The sequence below is a fragment of the Rhizomucor pusillus genome, assembly GCF_041956525.1.
Source record: "Rhizomucor pusillus strain CBS 183.67 unplaced genomic scaffold VTP01scaffold_9, whole genome shotgun sequence".
NCBI lineage: Eukaryota > Fungi > Mucoromycota > Mucoromycetes > Mucorales > Lichtheimiaceae > Rhizomucor > Rhizomucor pusillus.
This window is the reverse complement of record NW_027192151.1, coordinates 509276-525872: the sequence shown is the minus strand read 5'-3', so window position 1 is coordinate 525872 and position 16597 is coordinate 509276. Positions and strand designations below refer to the sequence as shown.

The following is a 16597-nucleotide window of genomic DNA, read 5'->3' as shown; positions in this document are numbered from 1 at the left end:
CCATGTACACACGATGTTTCCTTTTTAATCGAATTTGTAATTGCTATCATTAGCTTGTGATGTCGGCGGCTGATTAGCTTGAGCTTGCTGCGCTTGAAGAAGTTGGGCAAGTTGGGTTAATGCAGTCGCAGCATCACCAGGTTGCTGTTGCTGTTGTTGCTGTTGCTGTTGCTGTTGCTGTTGCTGCTGCTGCTGCTGCCATTGTTGTTGCTGCTGTGCGGCGACCTGAGTCTATATACGTGAAAAGTTGAGTACTATTCTATAAATGCACATGGACTGTGATGATACGGTACCAGAAGACCTAACAGCTGTTGCACCTGTGCAGTTTGATCGACTGGTGCTGATGCTGTTGGTAGTGGTGCTGCAATCGGTTGAGAGACTGCCGCTGGGACAGTCGGTATTTGGTTTGCTATAGAATGTGGATACTGCGAAGGAACTGTTGCAGCATTTTGAGCTGTTGGTGACACGTAGGGAAGAGCCGTTTTATATTCTGGACTTTGTGAACTTTGTGCTGCCATGGTAAGAAGCTGCAAGATTATTAGCCGGGAATGCCCCATCAATAACAGCAAATATTGCAGATGGTTACCTGCTGAGCCTTTTGAGCCTGTTCCAGACGCTGCTGTTCTTCAGGATTATATTGAGGTGCTTGTTGCAGCGGCTCTGGATGAGGTGGATGTCCTCCTCTGCTTTCATATTGATCGTAACGGAGGGTACGACCTGCAGCCGTATCAGTAACAGCTCTAGATAGGTTCGTAAACATACATACCAAACTCGTCAACTCCTGGGCGCTGCCTTTGGGGAATTTCTCGGCCTCCATCCCGGCGTCGACCACCGTCACGTTTGTCATGCCGTCTTTCTGACGGCCTCTCGCGTTTCAAAGCAAATGCCTCGTGTCGTTCTCTGGATGAAGAATAAGCGTCAGTCGCAAAAGAATAATCCTTTCCTGATCCTCAATAGGATACTTGCCTGTTTGTGTGATCCCAAAAGAATGACACGTCCCAGAAACCATCTTTATATGGCTGGCCGTGGCATTCATCGTAAGCCGCCACGCAGTCTCTGGAGTCGTAAAACTCTACAAAGCGTTGGCTATTGATACTTAAGTTTAGTGAAGTTCGATGATCCCTTTTAGAGGTTACATCGTACCGTTTTTCGTTATTTTCGCTGTGATTACGGAAATGTGGAGTGCGGATAACTTTGATGTCGCCAAAACGGCGAAAGTATTCATACAGTTCATCATCTTGCAAAGATAGGTCGCTGTTCTTAAGTGTGAACAGCAGGGTACCCTGCATGGATTCAAGGCTGCATTAACTTTTGCACTGCTCATTGAAAGGCGATGATCACAATGTATACCTGATTCTTTGTACGGTCGCATTTTGCGTCTTGTTCTTCTTCCTTGGGCAGCGAATAATGGACATCAATTTGCCTATTGCGAAGATATGAACCCTGCGTAGCTTCTTTCGCCCTTTCAGCTGCTCGAATATCGTACTGATGGGGAAAATGAGAATCAGATGGAACCAATCGAGAGTATCAAGCTTATGTATAGAAACGAGGGGAGGGAAACTTACAAAAGTGACAAACACCATGCCGCGTTTCTCGATCAAGTTGAAGACCTCGCGAATCTCGCCATATTGCTCATACATCGACTTAATTTCATTTGGTTGAATATCATACTATAAAATTGGCAACAATAAACTTTAGGATCCATTCAGGCCAAATATGCATAGACAAGCACCTCGATGTGCTTTTTAGTTTTACCTGAACATTTCTCACGAAAAGAGTTCTGCAGGGTTTCTCTCGAGCGAGTCTGTCTTTAATATGCTGGGGAAGACGTGGTCTCTCATTTGCCGATGCTTGAGTAACACATACAGAGATTGGTCATTCATCTTTTGTAATTCAATAGTGTGCGGGAAACCTCATCTTCCACTCTCTCAAGTCTCTTTTACGGATTCTTATACCTTACTCAGTCGTCGGCGCGCCAGAGAGACGTTAAGGGAGGGAGACTAAGTCAGGGAAAAGGGAACGTTTATATCTTACCATCATTGTATCGGCCACCATCCCAACGACTTGAACTTCTTCGATCAATCTCGGAAGTATCTGAATACGGCTGTCTACCTTCATTACCGTAGTAGTTGCGATTTCCAATAAAAGAACCTTTGGGTCTCATCATTGGTCCACCGGCGCCAGTATACCTGGGCGCAGATGCTCTTGCAAAGTCACCATCCTTTTGAAAATCAGCATTGGAAGTCTCAGTGCGTTGAAAAGGACTTGGGGACGGGCCATTTGCACCACCCATTGCAGCAACAGGTGGAGGAGGGTGTGCAGCGGGCGGAGGGCCCTGAACATATCCTGATTGTCTTTGCGAAGGACCACCACCTCGCATCTCATACGGGGAGAATCGATTTCTGCGTGGATCCATTACAGCGTTTTATGTCGGAAACTTGGGTTCTCAAGCAGCGGACAAGGGAAAGGGAGAAGGAGAGAGAGAGAGATATTGTTGTTTTGAAAAACCGCAAAAATTTGACTTTCCCTGCCCGCACGAGCCTGGTCGTTGTAGCTCATTCGTCGAGAACTGCAGCCTCCAGAAACAGAGCTAGCGTGTCTATTTGAAGATCATATTATGTCAATCAACGCCTGTAAAAAGGACTGTCCTCTGGTAAAAGCCTGTGTACACGCTCACGTGCTTCAAAAGTAAGTTGTTAAGGAATTGCAGAATCACCTTCTAATAACTACAAGCTAGAAAAGGCTTTTGGAATATGTAGTCTCCACCGCAAACTATTGCTTTTGGAGATTCCGGATATGTACCATTCCAGAGCAAAATCAAGTAGACACTCACCTGCATCCGCGGAATTGTAGAAATATTCAACAAACGAAACCTGATGTTGTCAGACATCCAGGCAAATTGTACACGGAAAATGTTACTTTTAGTATATAATTGGGATAATGATTGTCTTGGATATGATGAAGAATAAGGAATGACAACTTGTGGAAGAATGGCGATGAGTCATTCTTTTGACGGGGAGCGGGGAATAATATAGCTATGTATAAAATATATATATATATACGGAAAAATAATCACATAAGAAAGAAGTAGATATGTAAGGACTCGTCAGAAAAGGGGTGGGGCTGCTGTGTGTGAGAGAGAGCATAACATAACAAGCGTATGTCATGGAGAGCGAAATTCAAATGAGATGACGGGAGTTTCCAAAAGAATATTGTACAGCCGTTTTTGCGGTTCAATAGGAGAAAGGAACGGGGATAAATGAATATTGCAAACGAAAAAGGTGAATGAACGGGTTGGGATATCAGAAAGCACAGTCCGTTGATCAGTACTCGATCAACATACCCTCGGGACCATTCCAGACGCTTATCAGGACAGCAGTTGTCAAGATTACGGCAAAGCGGCACCATCTCCAGACAGCACGGAAGAAGAGACGAACGGTACGACGAATACGACCAAGGAAGGTCTTGGGTGCTCTCGTCACCCGCTCGACCTCGAAGCTGATCTGGGGACTTGGATATAGATCGTGCGATGGATATCGATCGTCAAAAATTTCAAAAGTGTTGTCATCGTCGTCCGAATCATATTCAAACTGATCCAAGCACTTGGTCTCGTCGTGAGATTGTTCAATTTTGCTAATAAAGCTTAGAGCTTCGTCTAGCAGGTTTTTGTCTATGCCGCTTGCTTTCGCTAGTAAAGATTCTAGTCCAGAGTCGTCCGGGGCGCCGTAGAATCCAGCCAGGGTCTTCTCCGTAAACTCGCGCAAAGGTTGGAAAGTAGGGGTAACAGGTTTCGCTGATTCGGATCCAACGGTGCAAGTATCATCAACGTGTACGTGAGGGCTGCGCTGTTTCAACCATTCAGTTTCAAGTTCACCCATTAAGGTATTCCGGAAAGTATAGCTCTTTACACTTGCACATGCGCTGGGTGCAGGCGTTGTGCGACTCGAATGGATGTTGATACCACGCTCTTTAAGTTTCTGCAGGACGTTTCGATGGTCCTCGACGCTTGCATTGAGTTCAGCAATGTGGCGGAACTGTCTCTCGTATGCTTCCTGGAGAGCCTCGTAGTCCTTTTGGGTAAACTGGAACTGTTCGAACTGTTCCTTGAGCTTGCAAAGATCGTTGAGAGTGTTTGCAAGCTTGGTTTCGAGTTCCTGCTTTGAATTACTGACAAGATTGTTTTGGAGTTCAAGCTTTTCGATCTTGTTGAGCAATTCATCAACCATAGAGTCCTCGGCTTTGCTGGCCTCTACTGATGCCGTGCTGTGCATCGCTTCCAATCGTCGTTGGCGTTCGTTCATCTCTTCTAACTCGTGAATTTTGGTCGTGGCGATCTCTAGGTTGCTCTTTAAGGTCTCGATTTCAGCTTCGAGTTTGCGTACACGTTTAGTATTTGACTTGTCGGCTGCCTCCTTTTCCTCGAGTGCAGCCTCAAGTCTCTTTGTCAATTCCACGTTTTTGCGCTCGAGCACTTCAATCATGGCTTCGCGCGTGCGGTGAGATGGCACAAAACGCAGGGCTGGTTCATCGTCGTCATCGTAATCCTCGTCTGTGCTTTCGTCGATGCCCGAATCGTTCCCTTCAGGCAGGTTGGTCGCAAGCGAAGAAGACGGAGTAGGGAGCGGTGCACCGTTGCAGGATTTTTGGGTCTGCTTCAACAGATCTTCGTAGCTGGATTTGAGGCGTATGTTGTTTTCCAGCAAAGATTTGCCGATTTCTGCAGCAAGCATCAAATCTGGGAAACAATACAATATCAGGATCAGCTGTTCACATGCCTTCAAAGTTACGATAACCCAAAATGTAGCCTACCTCGTTCTTTATCTTTGAGGGCAGAGTATGCGTTCTTTAGCATCGGTATAAGCTCCGTTGCAGACTTCTCTGCCATCCACGAAACCGACGACATGAAGGAGGCGGTTGATAGGGACGGTGATGGTGGACCTGACTGCTGGAATGCAGGCAAGTTACTGCATTGCTTCCCAGACGATGACGAGACACCCAGTTCTAGGGGAGCTGGTTTTAAGTGGGTTATCATTGCAAACCAATCTAGAGGAAAGAGGAATGAAGAGAATGGAACGGGTATCCAGTAAGTCAAGAAAAAGTAAAAAGGTGAATCGACGTCACCCGGACCTCAACAAAAGGATTGCGATGTGAAAAAAAAGGTCATTCACATGCTCTCAAGAAAAGGAGGGCATCCCCGCCCGTAAAATTTGCATGCAGCTTGGATGCAGTGCCACCCAGGATGCAATAAGAAAGCGCATTCCTGTGCCTCCTACTGCTAACGGAAACTTATCCATATGCTTTCCATTCTCTGCGATCGCCGAGAGCAGGGGCCACTCGATGCAGGCGTTTGCAACTTGATGCCATGGGCAACGGACGATGCGGTACCTAACACAATGCGCTCACGCTGCCTCACCTGACACAATTTGCCCAGATTGCACCAGAGCTTCTTTTGATTCTCTTGGAGCTGAAAAACCGTGTAGGAGAATTTTTCTTCAACATTCATTTGAATGCCTAAATATACGAAGATGATCACTAATTATGTCATTTTGTAGGGAGCTTGAAGGATAGAGAGGAAAAAAATCCGGGAAGGATTTATTGCAGCTGTATTGAAGGCCTGACACTCACTCCCTTGTGATAAGCAAAATTTAAATAGGTAGGATGTAATCATCAATCCACTTGCACGGCTCAAGTTGAAGAGTATGCATACATCCTTGCCCAAACTGCGTGGATCATCCTTGAAAATCCGGTATATGTCACATGCATAGCTTCCAAGACGATCGAACTAGAGCGCTGGTAGTATTATCAATCATTGTCATCAAAAGAACATTTGAAGCATTTGATATTACACAGAAACCAGTGTACTAAGGCATAGTCTCATACTGCAAGAGCGGCCAAGAATGAGATCGCTAACCATATTTGATTCTCTCGCTGTGACGACGCGGATTACTTGGGAAATAGCATAGTTTGTCTGCTTTGGATTTCAAAGCATCTCTATGAGGTTCTGTATGACATAGCTTCTAGATACAGCTCTTTCGGGGGCTCGATTTGATTGTCTTTGTTATCTTATAATGTCGTACAGCATGTGCAACAAGAAGGCTGAAAATGGCGAACTCTCTGCGAAAACGAAATTATGCACTGATATACGGTACAACAAACTAGTAATAATAACTTATATAACAATCACACGCAGTGGATAGAATACAATTCAGAAACATAGAGGAGGGAGTTGCACGTAACAGGGAAGCAATTTCCAGTATGAACGTGGAAATCTATCTTTCATCAACAGGAATGACTGGATCCGCAAAGGGATCGGCTTCATCCACCGGCTGTGCATGCTTCGTGTTTGCAGGCTCATTTTTCGGTTGTATTTGCAGACCTGCCAAGTCCCTGAGGGTTTCTTCAGACCTTACAGCATATGCTGAAGATTCTGCACTGGCGCCTGCCGGGACAGCAGGAGGCGGTGGTGGCGGTGGAGAGCGCGTGTGAGTCGGCGACGAAGTCATTACTGGCGAAGAAGGTGTAGCAGGTGAAGGCATATTCGCTGGCACTTGACCGACTGACATGGATTCATATAGCTGCAATGCTCTCAAAAGTTCTTCATTGGTTGCCAACAGCGTGCCGATCCATTCTTCGTCTTCCACCAAGCGTGCATATCGCACGATTTTCTTTTTTGACTCCTCGCAGCGCTGCCGATAATCCTGTAGGCGTGCATCGTGCTGCAGGTCGATTTCCCAACGATCTTCATCGGTGTTGATAAATTTCAGTGCATTTATAAGGTTGTTGGTATTCTGGTTCGCCAAGGCGACTTCTTGGATAATCTTGGGTTTGGCAGCTTCAAGGTTAAAAACACGCGTTTGAGATGCACTCGTACTGCTGCTGCGTGGTTTCGTTCTCGTTTCTGCAGCAGATGAACGCCCAGCGGGAGGCAGCGACTGCCGCTTGCTCGGCTTCGGACTAGGAGCTTTCTGGACATTAGGCCGAGGCGGCATACTGGGCGCAACTGGGGATGATGCTTCAGGAGTTACTCGCGAAGTTGGTTGTCTTTCAGTCTCGGCACTGCTAGCTGATTTGACACGTCTTGGCTACATCACAGGGAGTCAGTGCATCAGCTTCAGCTTGATATTTCTATTTGTTCATACTTACCAGTCCGAGTTTCTTGCGTCCACTTTCAAACATGTCCCCCAACACATGCATACCTGGTTCTGACTTGTACTTGATAGCCCAGGCACCTAGTAAGCCCAACAGCTCTTTCTTTACACGCATATCTTCGGACTAGGCCCAAAATCAATCGGTGATTTCTGCTGTGCAGCGTAGCATGCAAGGAACATACCGGGGAAGATAAAATCAAATCAAAGCGTTCCCGCATCTTGTCGTTTGTTACCAATTGACCTGACAACATTACGTTATAAATCGCTCCATCTAAGCAATCTATATCTTGACTTACGATGGAACTTTTGATTTGTATTCTCCATCAAAAGTTTAAGAACCTAGCAATGCATAGTGTTAGCCCTACCGCTACTGCTGACCCACGGAAATATATACTTTATCACCTCAAACACACGCAGTTTCTGCTGCGTAGTACCATGTTTAAGCCGCTTGCGGACAGCTTCGATGGCCTCGTGAGGACCATGCTCCTGCATGAGGATGGACTCTGTCAGTTGTTGGAGGATGTACCAATCAATCTCTTCATAGTTTGATAAGCGCTCTGTAAAGTGGAAACATCTTAGTCCAGTACAAATGACGCAGAACTAGCAGGAATTTACCAATGTAGAATGTAATGGAGGTCTTTGGAACCTCGTCAGTGAAGATACCCATCTCGAAAACCAAAAAGCGGGGCAAGATGCATTGATGTGTCGTTGATCAAAAATTAAGCTTTTCACTTAGCAAGATGCAGAAAAACTTCTAAATGTAACTTTATGCAAAAGCAAACCAAGCCAAGAGATCAGGATCGAAATGAGGTTTTTCTATCGAACGCTACATTGCGGTATTCAGTCCAGAACCTGGAGATATCGCGAACAGATTGTTGTAGATAGCCTTGATTTATCAGTCTTCATCTGCTAAGAGAGCAAACGCATTCTTTGATTGTATGTTGCCAGGGTCCAATTCCTCTTCTTCTTCCCCTTCCTCTTCATCGCTTTGTTCTTGTTCTTTATTCCGACTTGCTTCCTCGCGTTCATTTTTCATTGCTTCCTGCACCCTTAGCTTTTCGTACTTGGATGTCTTGAAGAATCCTGGAGGTTTGAAACTCATCAGTATTCGCCCATCGTTGACCAGTCGAAGAATTGTGTTTGCAGCTGTGTGTTGATTTTAGAATACAACTTATTAGCTCTATCTTTTGAGTGCACTGTGCATACCTCGATATACATCGGGGCGCGCAGCCTGAGCAGTGAAAAACCCTCGTTGTACCGCGAATGCTGATGAAAATATATAAGTATACGTTTTCACAACAAAGTTATAATTTATGTACAACCTTCGCAGATAGACCAGGCTGACCAGAGATAAGAAGCAGCCTCTTCGAGATCGGGTGGTGTCAGCGATAGAATATCTTCTAAAGGTACACGTTCCGCCTAGGTTCGAAGATTGTTAAACTTGAACGATGACTTTTACCTACTAGTATTCCATACCAGATATTGTACAACGCTGTAAGGTTCTTGCACTTGGGCAATGGGGTACATCCCAGACAATATCTAAAGTTGGAGCCTAGCAAGGATATGAAGCGCATCAACCGAAGTATTCGTTTCTTACTTGGAGAGCCCTCGGTAACAGGGTAGGGAAGACCAGACCAGGCGAATCGCACAAGCGTATGGTATCAGAAAGATGGATTGTTTGAAAATGCTTCGTATGTCCAGGGGTGCGACTGGCACTCACAACCGTTCGCTTCATGATACTGTTAATTAAACTACTCTTGCCAACGTTGGGATGCCCTGAGGATTTGTTCAATATTGTTTCCATTATACATTCATTTAGACGGATCCTTACCTACGAGTCCTAACGTGATATAATCTCTGTGCGGTGCGACATTGCGAGATGTTATATCCAGAATGCGGCTGAATTCATCATCTGTAAGGAATATACTGTTGAGTACAAAGATTCATGTTTCCTGGTCGTTGATCAGTGCATACCTAGTCCAACCATGCTTCCTGTGTCACTATCATCCTCACTATCCTCCTCCAAAGGTAACTTCTTGTATTCCTCCTCGATGTCCACCTCGTCCTGGTCATATCTCTTTATCAACTCTTCCCAATCGACCTGCAAGCCCGCTTTATCCAGCTTGATTTCGCTGCACGTCCTCAAAAGATCTTTTACACCCTGCGCAGTGTAATACCGTTTCTTTGGTCTTTTCGCACGAGCCTTGAGTGCATCTTTAGATTTAATTAGATGAGATCTTCACGTGAGATCACAATAATTTGCTACTTACATGTCTTGGTATCATCAATAAACCTTTCATCCCGAGGAAAGCAACTGAAACAAACAACTTGTAACTCTGGAAACTTCTCCTCAAAATAATTGCGCCATGCGAAAACAGTGAACTCTGAAACCAAATCCACCTGAGAGACATTTTAGACGCAAATTTATCTCACTGCACATGGATGCAAGTCTAACCTTGTTGAAGACGCCAACGATCTTTCGCTTCAGATCCCGAGTCACATAGTCATACAATGGTTTTGGAAAATGTAACAATGGATGGCGTATATCCATTACGACTATGACAATGTCGCTTATTTCCAAAACTCTCCATCTGTTGCACAGGTTATAAATTTCAATTGTTATGTGGCAACTATTATATACTTACAGCTGTCGCCACACTTCCAAATTGCGTTCGTATAGGCTCAGCTGGGATTCGCCGTCTTCGGATCCATACTTGTCTTCCACGCTTAGCATCCATTCTTGAAAATATTTTGTTTCTTGTTCGTCGAGTTCCTCTCTCGTCATATCATAACCCCATTGTGGTCGTTTTGGAAAGTTAATATACGCCGAAACTGCATTCTCGCCTATTTCCAACCCTATCTGCATAGTGCCAAGCATCGTCAAGAACAGTCATGCATATTGTCACTTCAACAGATATTGTACCTCCTGTGGAAGCCGCTTAAATGGTTTCATGCTCTGCAAACGGGCCTTTTCAATGGCTCCAGGCGACAGCTTTTCGAAGTTCGAAAAGAGTCTGATATACTTCGTTTAGCAAAACTTCTCTGCAGAAAACATGTAGCTTTTCAATGTCCATTAATACCTTCCATGTGCACCGCTGGCTCCACTGAAATATTTTACTCCAGGTTGTAAAGGTTCATGGGTCTCGGTGGCTGGCACAAACTTTCGAAAGGAGCTTTGCAGATCCTCCATTTGCTTGCGATCTTCCTCTTCTTCGCGTTGCGCTGGGATGTACCGTACACAGGTTTAGAAACCGCGTTCGATTCTGAAAGTCCAATGGTTACCTTCAGCTGCTTTTCGAGCTTTCTTCTCTTGAAGCTGCTGCTTTTTTGCTTTGCCGCTGAATGGTTTTCGTCGATGCTGAGGTGACATTGCGCTGCGGTCAGAAAACACGCACTGTGTCTCCGTTCATGCGTTTGTTATGCAGACACATTCTGCGGATGGCCAACTGCGGCAATCTTTCAAATCGATCAATCTATTTTCCCATATTATCCCACAGCATCCATCCTCAAATATATTACGTCGTGCTACCGGGCGTTCCTTGATGAATCGCTTTTATATGATCGTGATATGACGCTTATGCTTTTAACTTGCTAAGGATTGATGACACAGGACAGAGAGACACGGAGTACACAGCTGTGTGAGAGCACGCTCATAAATTTGGTTGCATCAGTACCAAGTCAAAAAGAAACGCTGTATACTAGATCATCTGTAGGAACTAAGTAAGAGTCATAGGAAAGCTTAGTCCATCTTCTACAAAATCTACAAGCTGAGGATATCTACATTTGACATCCTCTTAGGTTAGTAACCTCTAAATATGAACTGCATAGCAGCAGGTTTTATCAAGGTAACATAGAATATCTGTCCTGGCTGCTATTCCCCAAAATACTGATATACATTCACTGCTGCTTCTGTTCTCAACACAAGCTTTGGATTTTCGCTGTATGTACTATCCATGTTCAGACCTTTGCACTATATCCGAAAGCGGTGCAAATTTTACAACTTATAGAGCCGAAGTTTGACGCCACATCAATGCTCCAAGTTAAACTTTACATCCTTAATCCCACCTCCATCCAGTTATTCTACAATTTTGACCCGGCGGGCTTGGTTCGGAGGTGGTTAAATCTGTGCGAACGGTCGGAGCCTGGCCAGTTCATTTCTTCCCGCTATGCCATCTTCTGCCTTGCCAAACACGCCGCTTTTCGAGCGCGCTGTCAAGTATGCACAGTCCAACCCGGGTACAGCCATACACGACACTAGAAGAGGCAAGGATTACACGTATTCGGACCTAGTGCGCGGCGCTGCTGCATTGAGAAACGTCATCCTCGAGCTCAGGAACACCGAGTATGTGCAACTACAAAGACACTAGAAACCGCACCATCTCACAATAATCTTATCCAGTGATTTGAAGGAGGAGCGTGTTGCTTTCTTATGTCCCAAGTATGATTATTTTTTCGACGTGGTACATCGATGTTTGACAGTAACAATGCAAATTGTGCTGCAGTGGATTCGCATACGTCGTGAGCCAATGGGCCATCTGGGCAGCAGGCGGCATCGCGGTACCTCTTTGCAAGTGAATTCTGCGACAGAATTCTGCTTATAGCTGGATATTAACATGATCGGATAGGCCCGACGCATCCTCTTCCGGAACAACTTTATACCATCCAAGATTCTCAAGCGAGCCTTCTTCTGAGTCACCCAGTCTTTGCGGAGCGAGCGGAGCAGCTCAAAGAGAATATCTCCTGCCATATTATCGACGATGAGACTCTGGAATCGTTGGTTGCTAAAAATATGCCAACCACGTTCGATTTCGACTTGCAACGCAGTGCGATGATATTGTATACCAGTGGAACAACCGGTATGGCAACGTTGACTTGGAAATTTGGTAAATTATAATACAAAATACATCTAATCTGTCCGAATGGTTAGGAAAACCAAAGGGTGCAGTAACAACGCATGCAAACATTGATGCGCAAACAAAAGCGTTGGTGGATGCTTGGAGGTGGTCATCTGAGGATAGAATTCACCACATCTTGCCGCTTCACCATGTTCACGGTATCATCAATGCAATGACTTGCGCATTGTATGCCGGTGCGACGGTAGAAATGTACCAGAAATTCGATCCTGATCAGGTGTGGAACCGGTGGCTAGCAACTGCCCAGTCCAACTTGCCCCTTCTCACGATCTTCATGTCTGTCCCAACTGTATATTGTATGTTGTTGTATCAGGCAGTGTATTCATATAGCGAACCATTGTTGATATATTTTTGGCAGCAAAATTGGTTGCCCGACACAAGACCTTGGATGATCAGAGTGCTTACTCTGAAGCCTGCAAGCAATTTAGATTTATGGTTTCTGGATCAGCATCGCTGCCCACGCCTTTGCGAGAAACATGGCGCCAAATCAGCTGCGGTCAAGTATTACTAGAACGATATGGCATGACAGGTAGGAAAGCGCACGTATCCAAAGCATGAAGCATTGAATTTGACTTTAATTTAACAGAGCTTGGTATGGCATTAAGTCAACCTTATCCAGAAAATAAACGTATAGAGGTAAATAGCCAAGGAACAACCAAGTTGGAAGACCTTCTTGGCTCATAATCAAACAGGGCACTGTCGGCTTGCCTCTGGAAGATGTGCAAACCAGAATCATGGCAGAATCGCAGGAAGGTTCTGGTGTTTTCGATAAGGATGTGACAGAGGAGCGCAATGTCCCTGGCTTGCTGGAAGTTAAAGGGCCCAATGTCTTTAAAGGCTATTGGCAGAGACCAGAAGCAACTGCAAAGGAATTCACAAAAGATGGATGGTAAAGGCGACAAAGATGTCTACTTGCACAAACATCTAATTAATTCATAGGTTCAAAACCGGTGACTATGCAATGCGTACAGGAGAACAAGGCTATTATCAGATTTTGGGACGTGCCAGTACTGATATCATAAAAGTATGGCTTACAGCATTGTAACATCACATCATCTCCTAGCTTGTATACTTACAGTGCATTGGGTAGACTGGTGGCGAGAAAGTATCTGCATTGGAAATAGAACGCGAGCTACTATCTTCACCGAACTTGGGTGTCGAGGACGTTGCAGTTATCGGTGTAGATGATTCCGAATGGGGACAAAAGGTTGCAGCCGTCGTAGTCTTGGAAAAGGGAAAGGTATGCATTGTTCAGGCATGACAGGGAGTAAAGCGTCGAGCGTATTAAAGTCTGTCTATGTAGACATTGGACGTTGCAACAATGAGAAACGACTTGAAGTCAAGAATAGCAGTCTACAAAGTTCCCCATTTGTTGCAGGTCGTCGATGCTTTGCCCAAAAATGCCATGGGCAAAGTAACAAAGAAAGAGCTCGCCAAGTATTTCCAGAACTAGATCGCTCCAAGACGATTGAAATCAAGCCTGCATTCTTCTGCGAATAAAAAAGGAACCGAAATACTTGGCTTCCATTTCCATACTTTTCTTCTGTCAATCGTTTATAATCATGTCAATAGCAGTCTTGTTGTCAGTCTTCGTTGCCGGCTTAGTGTTCAACGTAAATGCGCAGCGACAATCTCGATGTATAGCAACTACTGTCGTATCTAAAATCGACGGAAATTACACTTTTGCGTTGGCATCCATCGAAGGCACGACGAGTCCTCAGGAAGCCTGTTACTCTGGATGCAATGCTCAAATCCTTACAAAGTCGCGCAACACGGATGTGATGAAACAATTAACTATGCTGGATAGCGCATTACCACACTTGCTCTCTTCGAACTTCCTAGGAGTCAAGGAAATGTACCTTGTGGTATGTAATTCATTGATTATTTTTCTTAGAAATAATTTAATCACTGTGTGATCTATAGAACCACTTGGGTTTCAGCGATGAACAAGTCGGTATGTCATATATACAGCTTATTTTAAGTGCTGATGTAAATGCTAATACACCGTCTACGTAATTTGTAGGCACAGGTATCGGCTGCATGCAAGTCAAAGGGTAATACATTTATTCTCCATGGATCGTATTAGTATAAATGACATTACCGATTCCTTTTTCCTAGAGAGGATGCGATCGAGCATTTTCCCGCAGATGATGCCAGATGTATCGAGGCCAAGGTAAAAACCAACACTGTGCCTTTGCATTTCTACAAACAATAACTCAGTTTTTATTCATTTGATTTCCTTTTAGGCCGCGATCTGTGGATTCTGGGGCAAGGTAGACGAAAATATGTAAACAAGTACTGCTACTTGGGTTATTGAGCTTGGGAATATTTAGAACGCTATCGACTATCAATCCTCGCAAGCTCCATCGCCTTCCACCGAGAGTTACATCGCCGGCAGCGCTGGAGTTTCAGCAACGCAGGCGGTTTCATCCTCTGTAAAGACACCGACAACTCCTTCTGCAACAAACCCACTCTTATCCACCAGCTCAAATGCTTTTAGTCAAGCATCTAAGACGTGGTCTGCGTCAACAAGCATGCCGCAAGTATCATCCAGCGTCCCAGCTATACAACTATCAAGTACGCCCGAGACTGTACAAAATATTGAGCTTCCCTACGGCGGTGCTCGGTATCGCGTAATTGCATCAAAAGATATATCCAGTTTGGAAGACGCCCGATCACTCTGCAAGTCCATAGGAACGGATCTCGGTGTAGTCGAGTCTAACGGTTTCACTACTCTTGGTCAGCGACTAAGCATCCCAGCAGCTGGAGGTCCAAAAGGAAAGGTCATCATCGGATCGTACAATGGTGATCGCTATGGAGTCAATGGCGCGCAATGTTTATTGATGGGAGCGGGTGAACAAGGTATATTTACGGGTGAATGTAGGATTGCAGATGCTGTGCTTTGTCAAGGTATATAAAATTGGTATTCCTTCATGAAAGCAGTTCTTCTGCAATTCTAGCAATGTAATCTGCGGACTCTTTTGCTGTCATTCTGTTTCGTACTCGACGAGAATAATCTTCTGAAGGATCATCGGTTTCAAGTGCTTGCAATAATGTCATGGTTACTTTGTCTCCATAGTAGTCTTCAATTTTATACGGTGTGGGACATTTCCGAAGAGCAGCAGGCTAAGACAGGTCGTATTAATACATCATTCATGCAACGACGGCAATTCATGCATTGCATTGCATACCTTATGTAATTCAATGCCACTGTCTTCACAGCAGGTTGGATAATCCAATAATTCTGATAAGATAGATTCCCAAACTTCGCAAAACGCTCGCGGTTCACGTATTTTGAAATATAGCGGTTCGTCAGTGGACCTTGGAGAGGAGGCATCAGCTGCATTCGCAGGTGAAGGTACGGATGAAGATTCCACACTGTTGCTACGTTGAGACGCCAGAAACTCTTTAATGGAGCGATTGTTGACCGGTGCCTTGTCTCGTTTTACTCTGCTTCTTTTCTTATGTCTGATATGCGTGTCCCCAGACCTTTTACGCGTCGTGGACTTGTTTGATCGTTGCGTTGTTGCCGATTTCGTTGCATCCGCCTTCAGGGGGGAATCACTGGAAACCTTCGCTGCCACACTGGATCCCTTTGCATCTTTGTACTCGACACCAGTGTCATAGTCTGCCCCTCGTCGCTTAGCTACTGCGAAGGAAAGCTTATTACAGGACATGCGCAAAAGCTGTGCAACAATGATTGTGAAACAACCGACAGAAAAATGTAAAGCAAGTTGTTCAAAGGTCCGCTGGTTTCGAACCAGCCACCAGCTACAGGTTTTTCAAAAATTGTTGGCGCATTAATCATCAATGTGGATTTGCACATTTATCAATCTATTTTATAACAAAGCATCACAAGAAAATGGTTAGATTGGCAACGCAAAAGGGATCTTTTGCTTCATCGTACTCCAGTAGATGGAACTATTTATTCACATTTGGGACATTTTGGTGGCGGCATTGCTGACTGTATGGTATCCTAATACCTTTATGAAAGAAACACGTGACAACTTATTCAATCACAATGATATTAAAATAACAATACAAAAGTAACAACCATGTTTTAAAATCCTGAAAAGTCTAGAAAAGCCGGTACCATCTGACTACAGAGATGATTATGTATGCAAATGTTTACGTTTTCATAATTACAGTATTCGACCAAATTCAACCAAACAACCTTATTAAATTACGGAGACCACCATACTTAATCGTTGTATGCATCGGTATCTCCTTGCAAAAGAACAGACCCAAGCAAAGTATATAGCTGTTTTTCATTGATGATAGGACGCATGACAAATGATGATTTCATACATATGATATCACGAGAAGAGAAGTGATAAATAGATTGGCATTCATATTTTCTTTCTGTGTTTCTTCATCCATATAGTGAGCTAATTCTTCAGGTTCTCCACGGCGAGTATATATGTATTTTTTGATGGTCAGTGGAAACAATCATTATAACTTAACTCTTTCTGGCAGGCACCATGAAGTCTTATCTTTCTCATTCAATATTTGCAAGAACAGTTTCTACATGCTGAG

General features: G+C 44.5%; 7 protein-coding genes across 7 annotated transcripts; 2 read left to right on the top strand and 5 right to left on the bottom strand.

The window, feature by feature from the left end:
- Positions 1 to 24: 24 nt before the first annotated feature.
- Positions 25 to 2416, bottom strand: VTP01DRAFT_10699 (uncharacterized protein; the record flags this gene model as incomplete). Its single annotated transcript, XM_069379089.1, has 10 exons — positions 25 to 231; positions 294 to 527; positions 587 to 717; positions 767 to 900; positions 967 to 1086; positions 1144 to 1283; positions 1351 to 1485; positions 1566 to 1670; positions 1756 to 1850; positions 2035 to 2416. 10 exons carry the CDS (start codon positions 2414 to 2416, stop codon positions 25 to 27), a joined length of 1683 nt encoding a protein of 560 aa, XP_069239099.1.
- Positions 2417 to 3323: 907 nt separating this feature from the next.
- On the bottom strand, positions 3324 to 5032 carry VTP01DRAFT_10698 (uncharacterized protein; the record flags this gene model as incomplete). The annotated part of the gene is made up of 2 exons (XM_069379088.1): positions 3324 to 4735; positions 4810 to 5032. The coding sequence occupies 2 exons, from the start codon at positions 5030 to 5032 to the stop codon at positions 3324 to 3326; spliced, it is 1635 nt and encodes a 544-aa protein (XP_069239098.1).
- Positions 5033 to 6269: 1237 nt separating this feature from the next.
- On the bottom strand, positions 6270 to 7815 carry VTP01DRAFT_10697 (uncharacterized protein; the record flags this gene model as incomplete). The annotated part of the gene is made up of 6 exons (XM_069379087.1): positions 6270 to 7082; positions 7144 to 7272; positions 7331 to 7389; positions 7445 to 7487; positions 7551 to 7705; positions 7764 to 7815. 6 exons carry the CDS (start codon positions 7813 to 7815, stop codon positions 6270 to 6272), a joined length of 1251 nt encoding a protein of 416 aa, XP_069239097.1.
- A 228-nt stretch (positions 7816 to 8043) lies between these two features.
- VTP01DRAFT_10696 (uncharacterized protein) lies at positions 8044 to 10518 on the bottom strand (the record flags this gene model as incomplete). The annotated part of the gene is made up of 13 exons (XM_069379086.1): positions 8044 to 8294; positions 8355 to 8414; positions 8471 to 8567; positions 8625 to 8687; positions 8746 to 8924; positions 8980 to 9060; positions 9123 to 9362; positions 9419 to 9548; positions 9604 to 9739; positions 9794 to 10008; positions 10072 to 10162; positions 10229 to 10370; positions 10431 to 10518. 13 exons carry the CDS (start codon positions 10516 to 10518, stop codon positions 8044 to 8046), a joined length of 1773 nt encoding a protein of 590 aa, XP_069239096.1.
- A 796-nt stretch (positions 10519 to 11314) lies between these two features.
- VTP01DRAFT_10695 (uncharacterized protein) lies at positions 11315 to 13514 on the top strand (the record flags this gene model as incomplete). Its single annotated transcript, XM_069379085.1, has 11 exons — positions 11315 to 11490; positions 11548 to 11586; positions 11651 to 11715; positions 11774 to 12004; positions 12076 to 12357; positions 12420 to 12590; positions 12648 to 12697; positions 12754 to 12950; positions 13001 to 13085; positions 13152 to 13301; positions 13365 to 13514. The coding sequence occupies 11 exons, from the start codon at positions 11315 to 11317 to the stop codon at positions 13512 to 13514; spliced, it is 1596 nt and encodes a 531-aa protein (XP_069239095.1).
- A 109-nt stretch (positions 13515 to 13623) lies between these two features.
- On the top strand, positions 13624 to 14979 carry VTP01DRAFT_10694 (uncharacterized protein; the record flags this gene model as incomplete). Its single annotated transcript, XM_069379084.1, has 6 exons — positions 13624 to 13926; positions 13985 to 14015; positions 14085 to 14115; positions 14180 to 14234; positions 14308 to 14334; positions 14395 to 14979. The coding sequence occupies 6 exons, from the start codon at positions 13624 to 13626 to the stop codon at positions 14977 to 14979; spliced, it is 1032 nt and encodes a 343-aa protein (XP_069239094.1).
- A 13-nt stretch (positions 14980 to 14992) lies between these two features.
- VTP01DRAFT_10693 (uncharacterized protein) lies at positions 14993 to 15738 on the bottom strand (the record flags this gene model as incomplete). The annotated part of the gene is made up of 2 exons (XM_069379083.1): positions 14993 to 15187; positions 15253 to 15738. The coding sequence occupies 2 exons, from the start codon at positions 15736 to 15738 to the stop codon at positions 14993 to 14995; spliced, it is 681 nt and encodes a 226-aa protein (XP_069239093.1).
- Between the last annotated feature and the right edge of the window lie 859 nt (positions 15739 to 16597).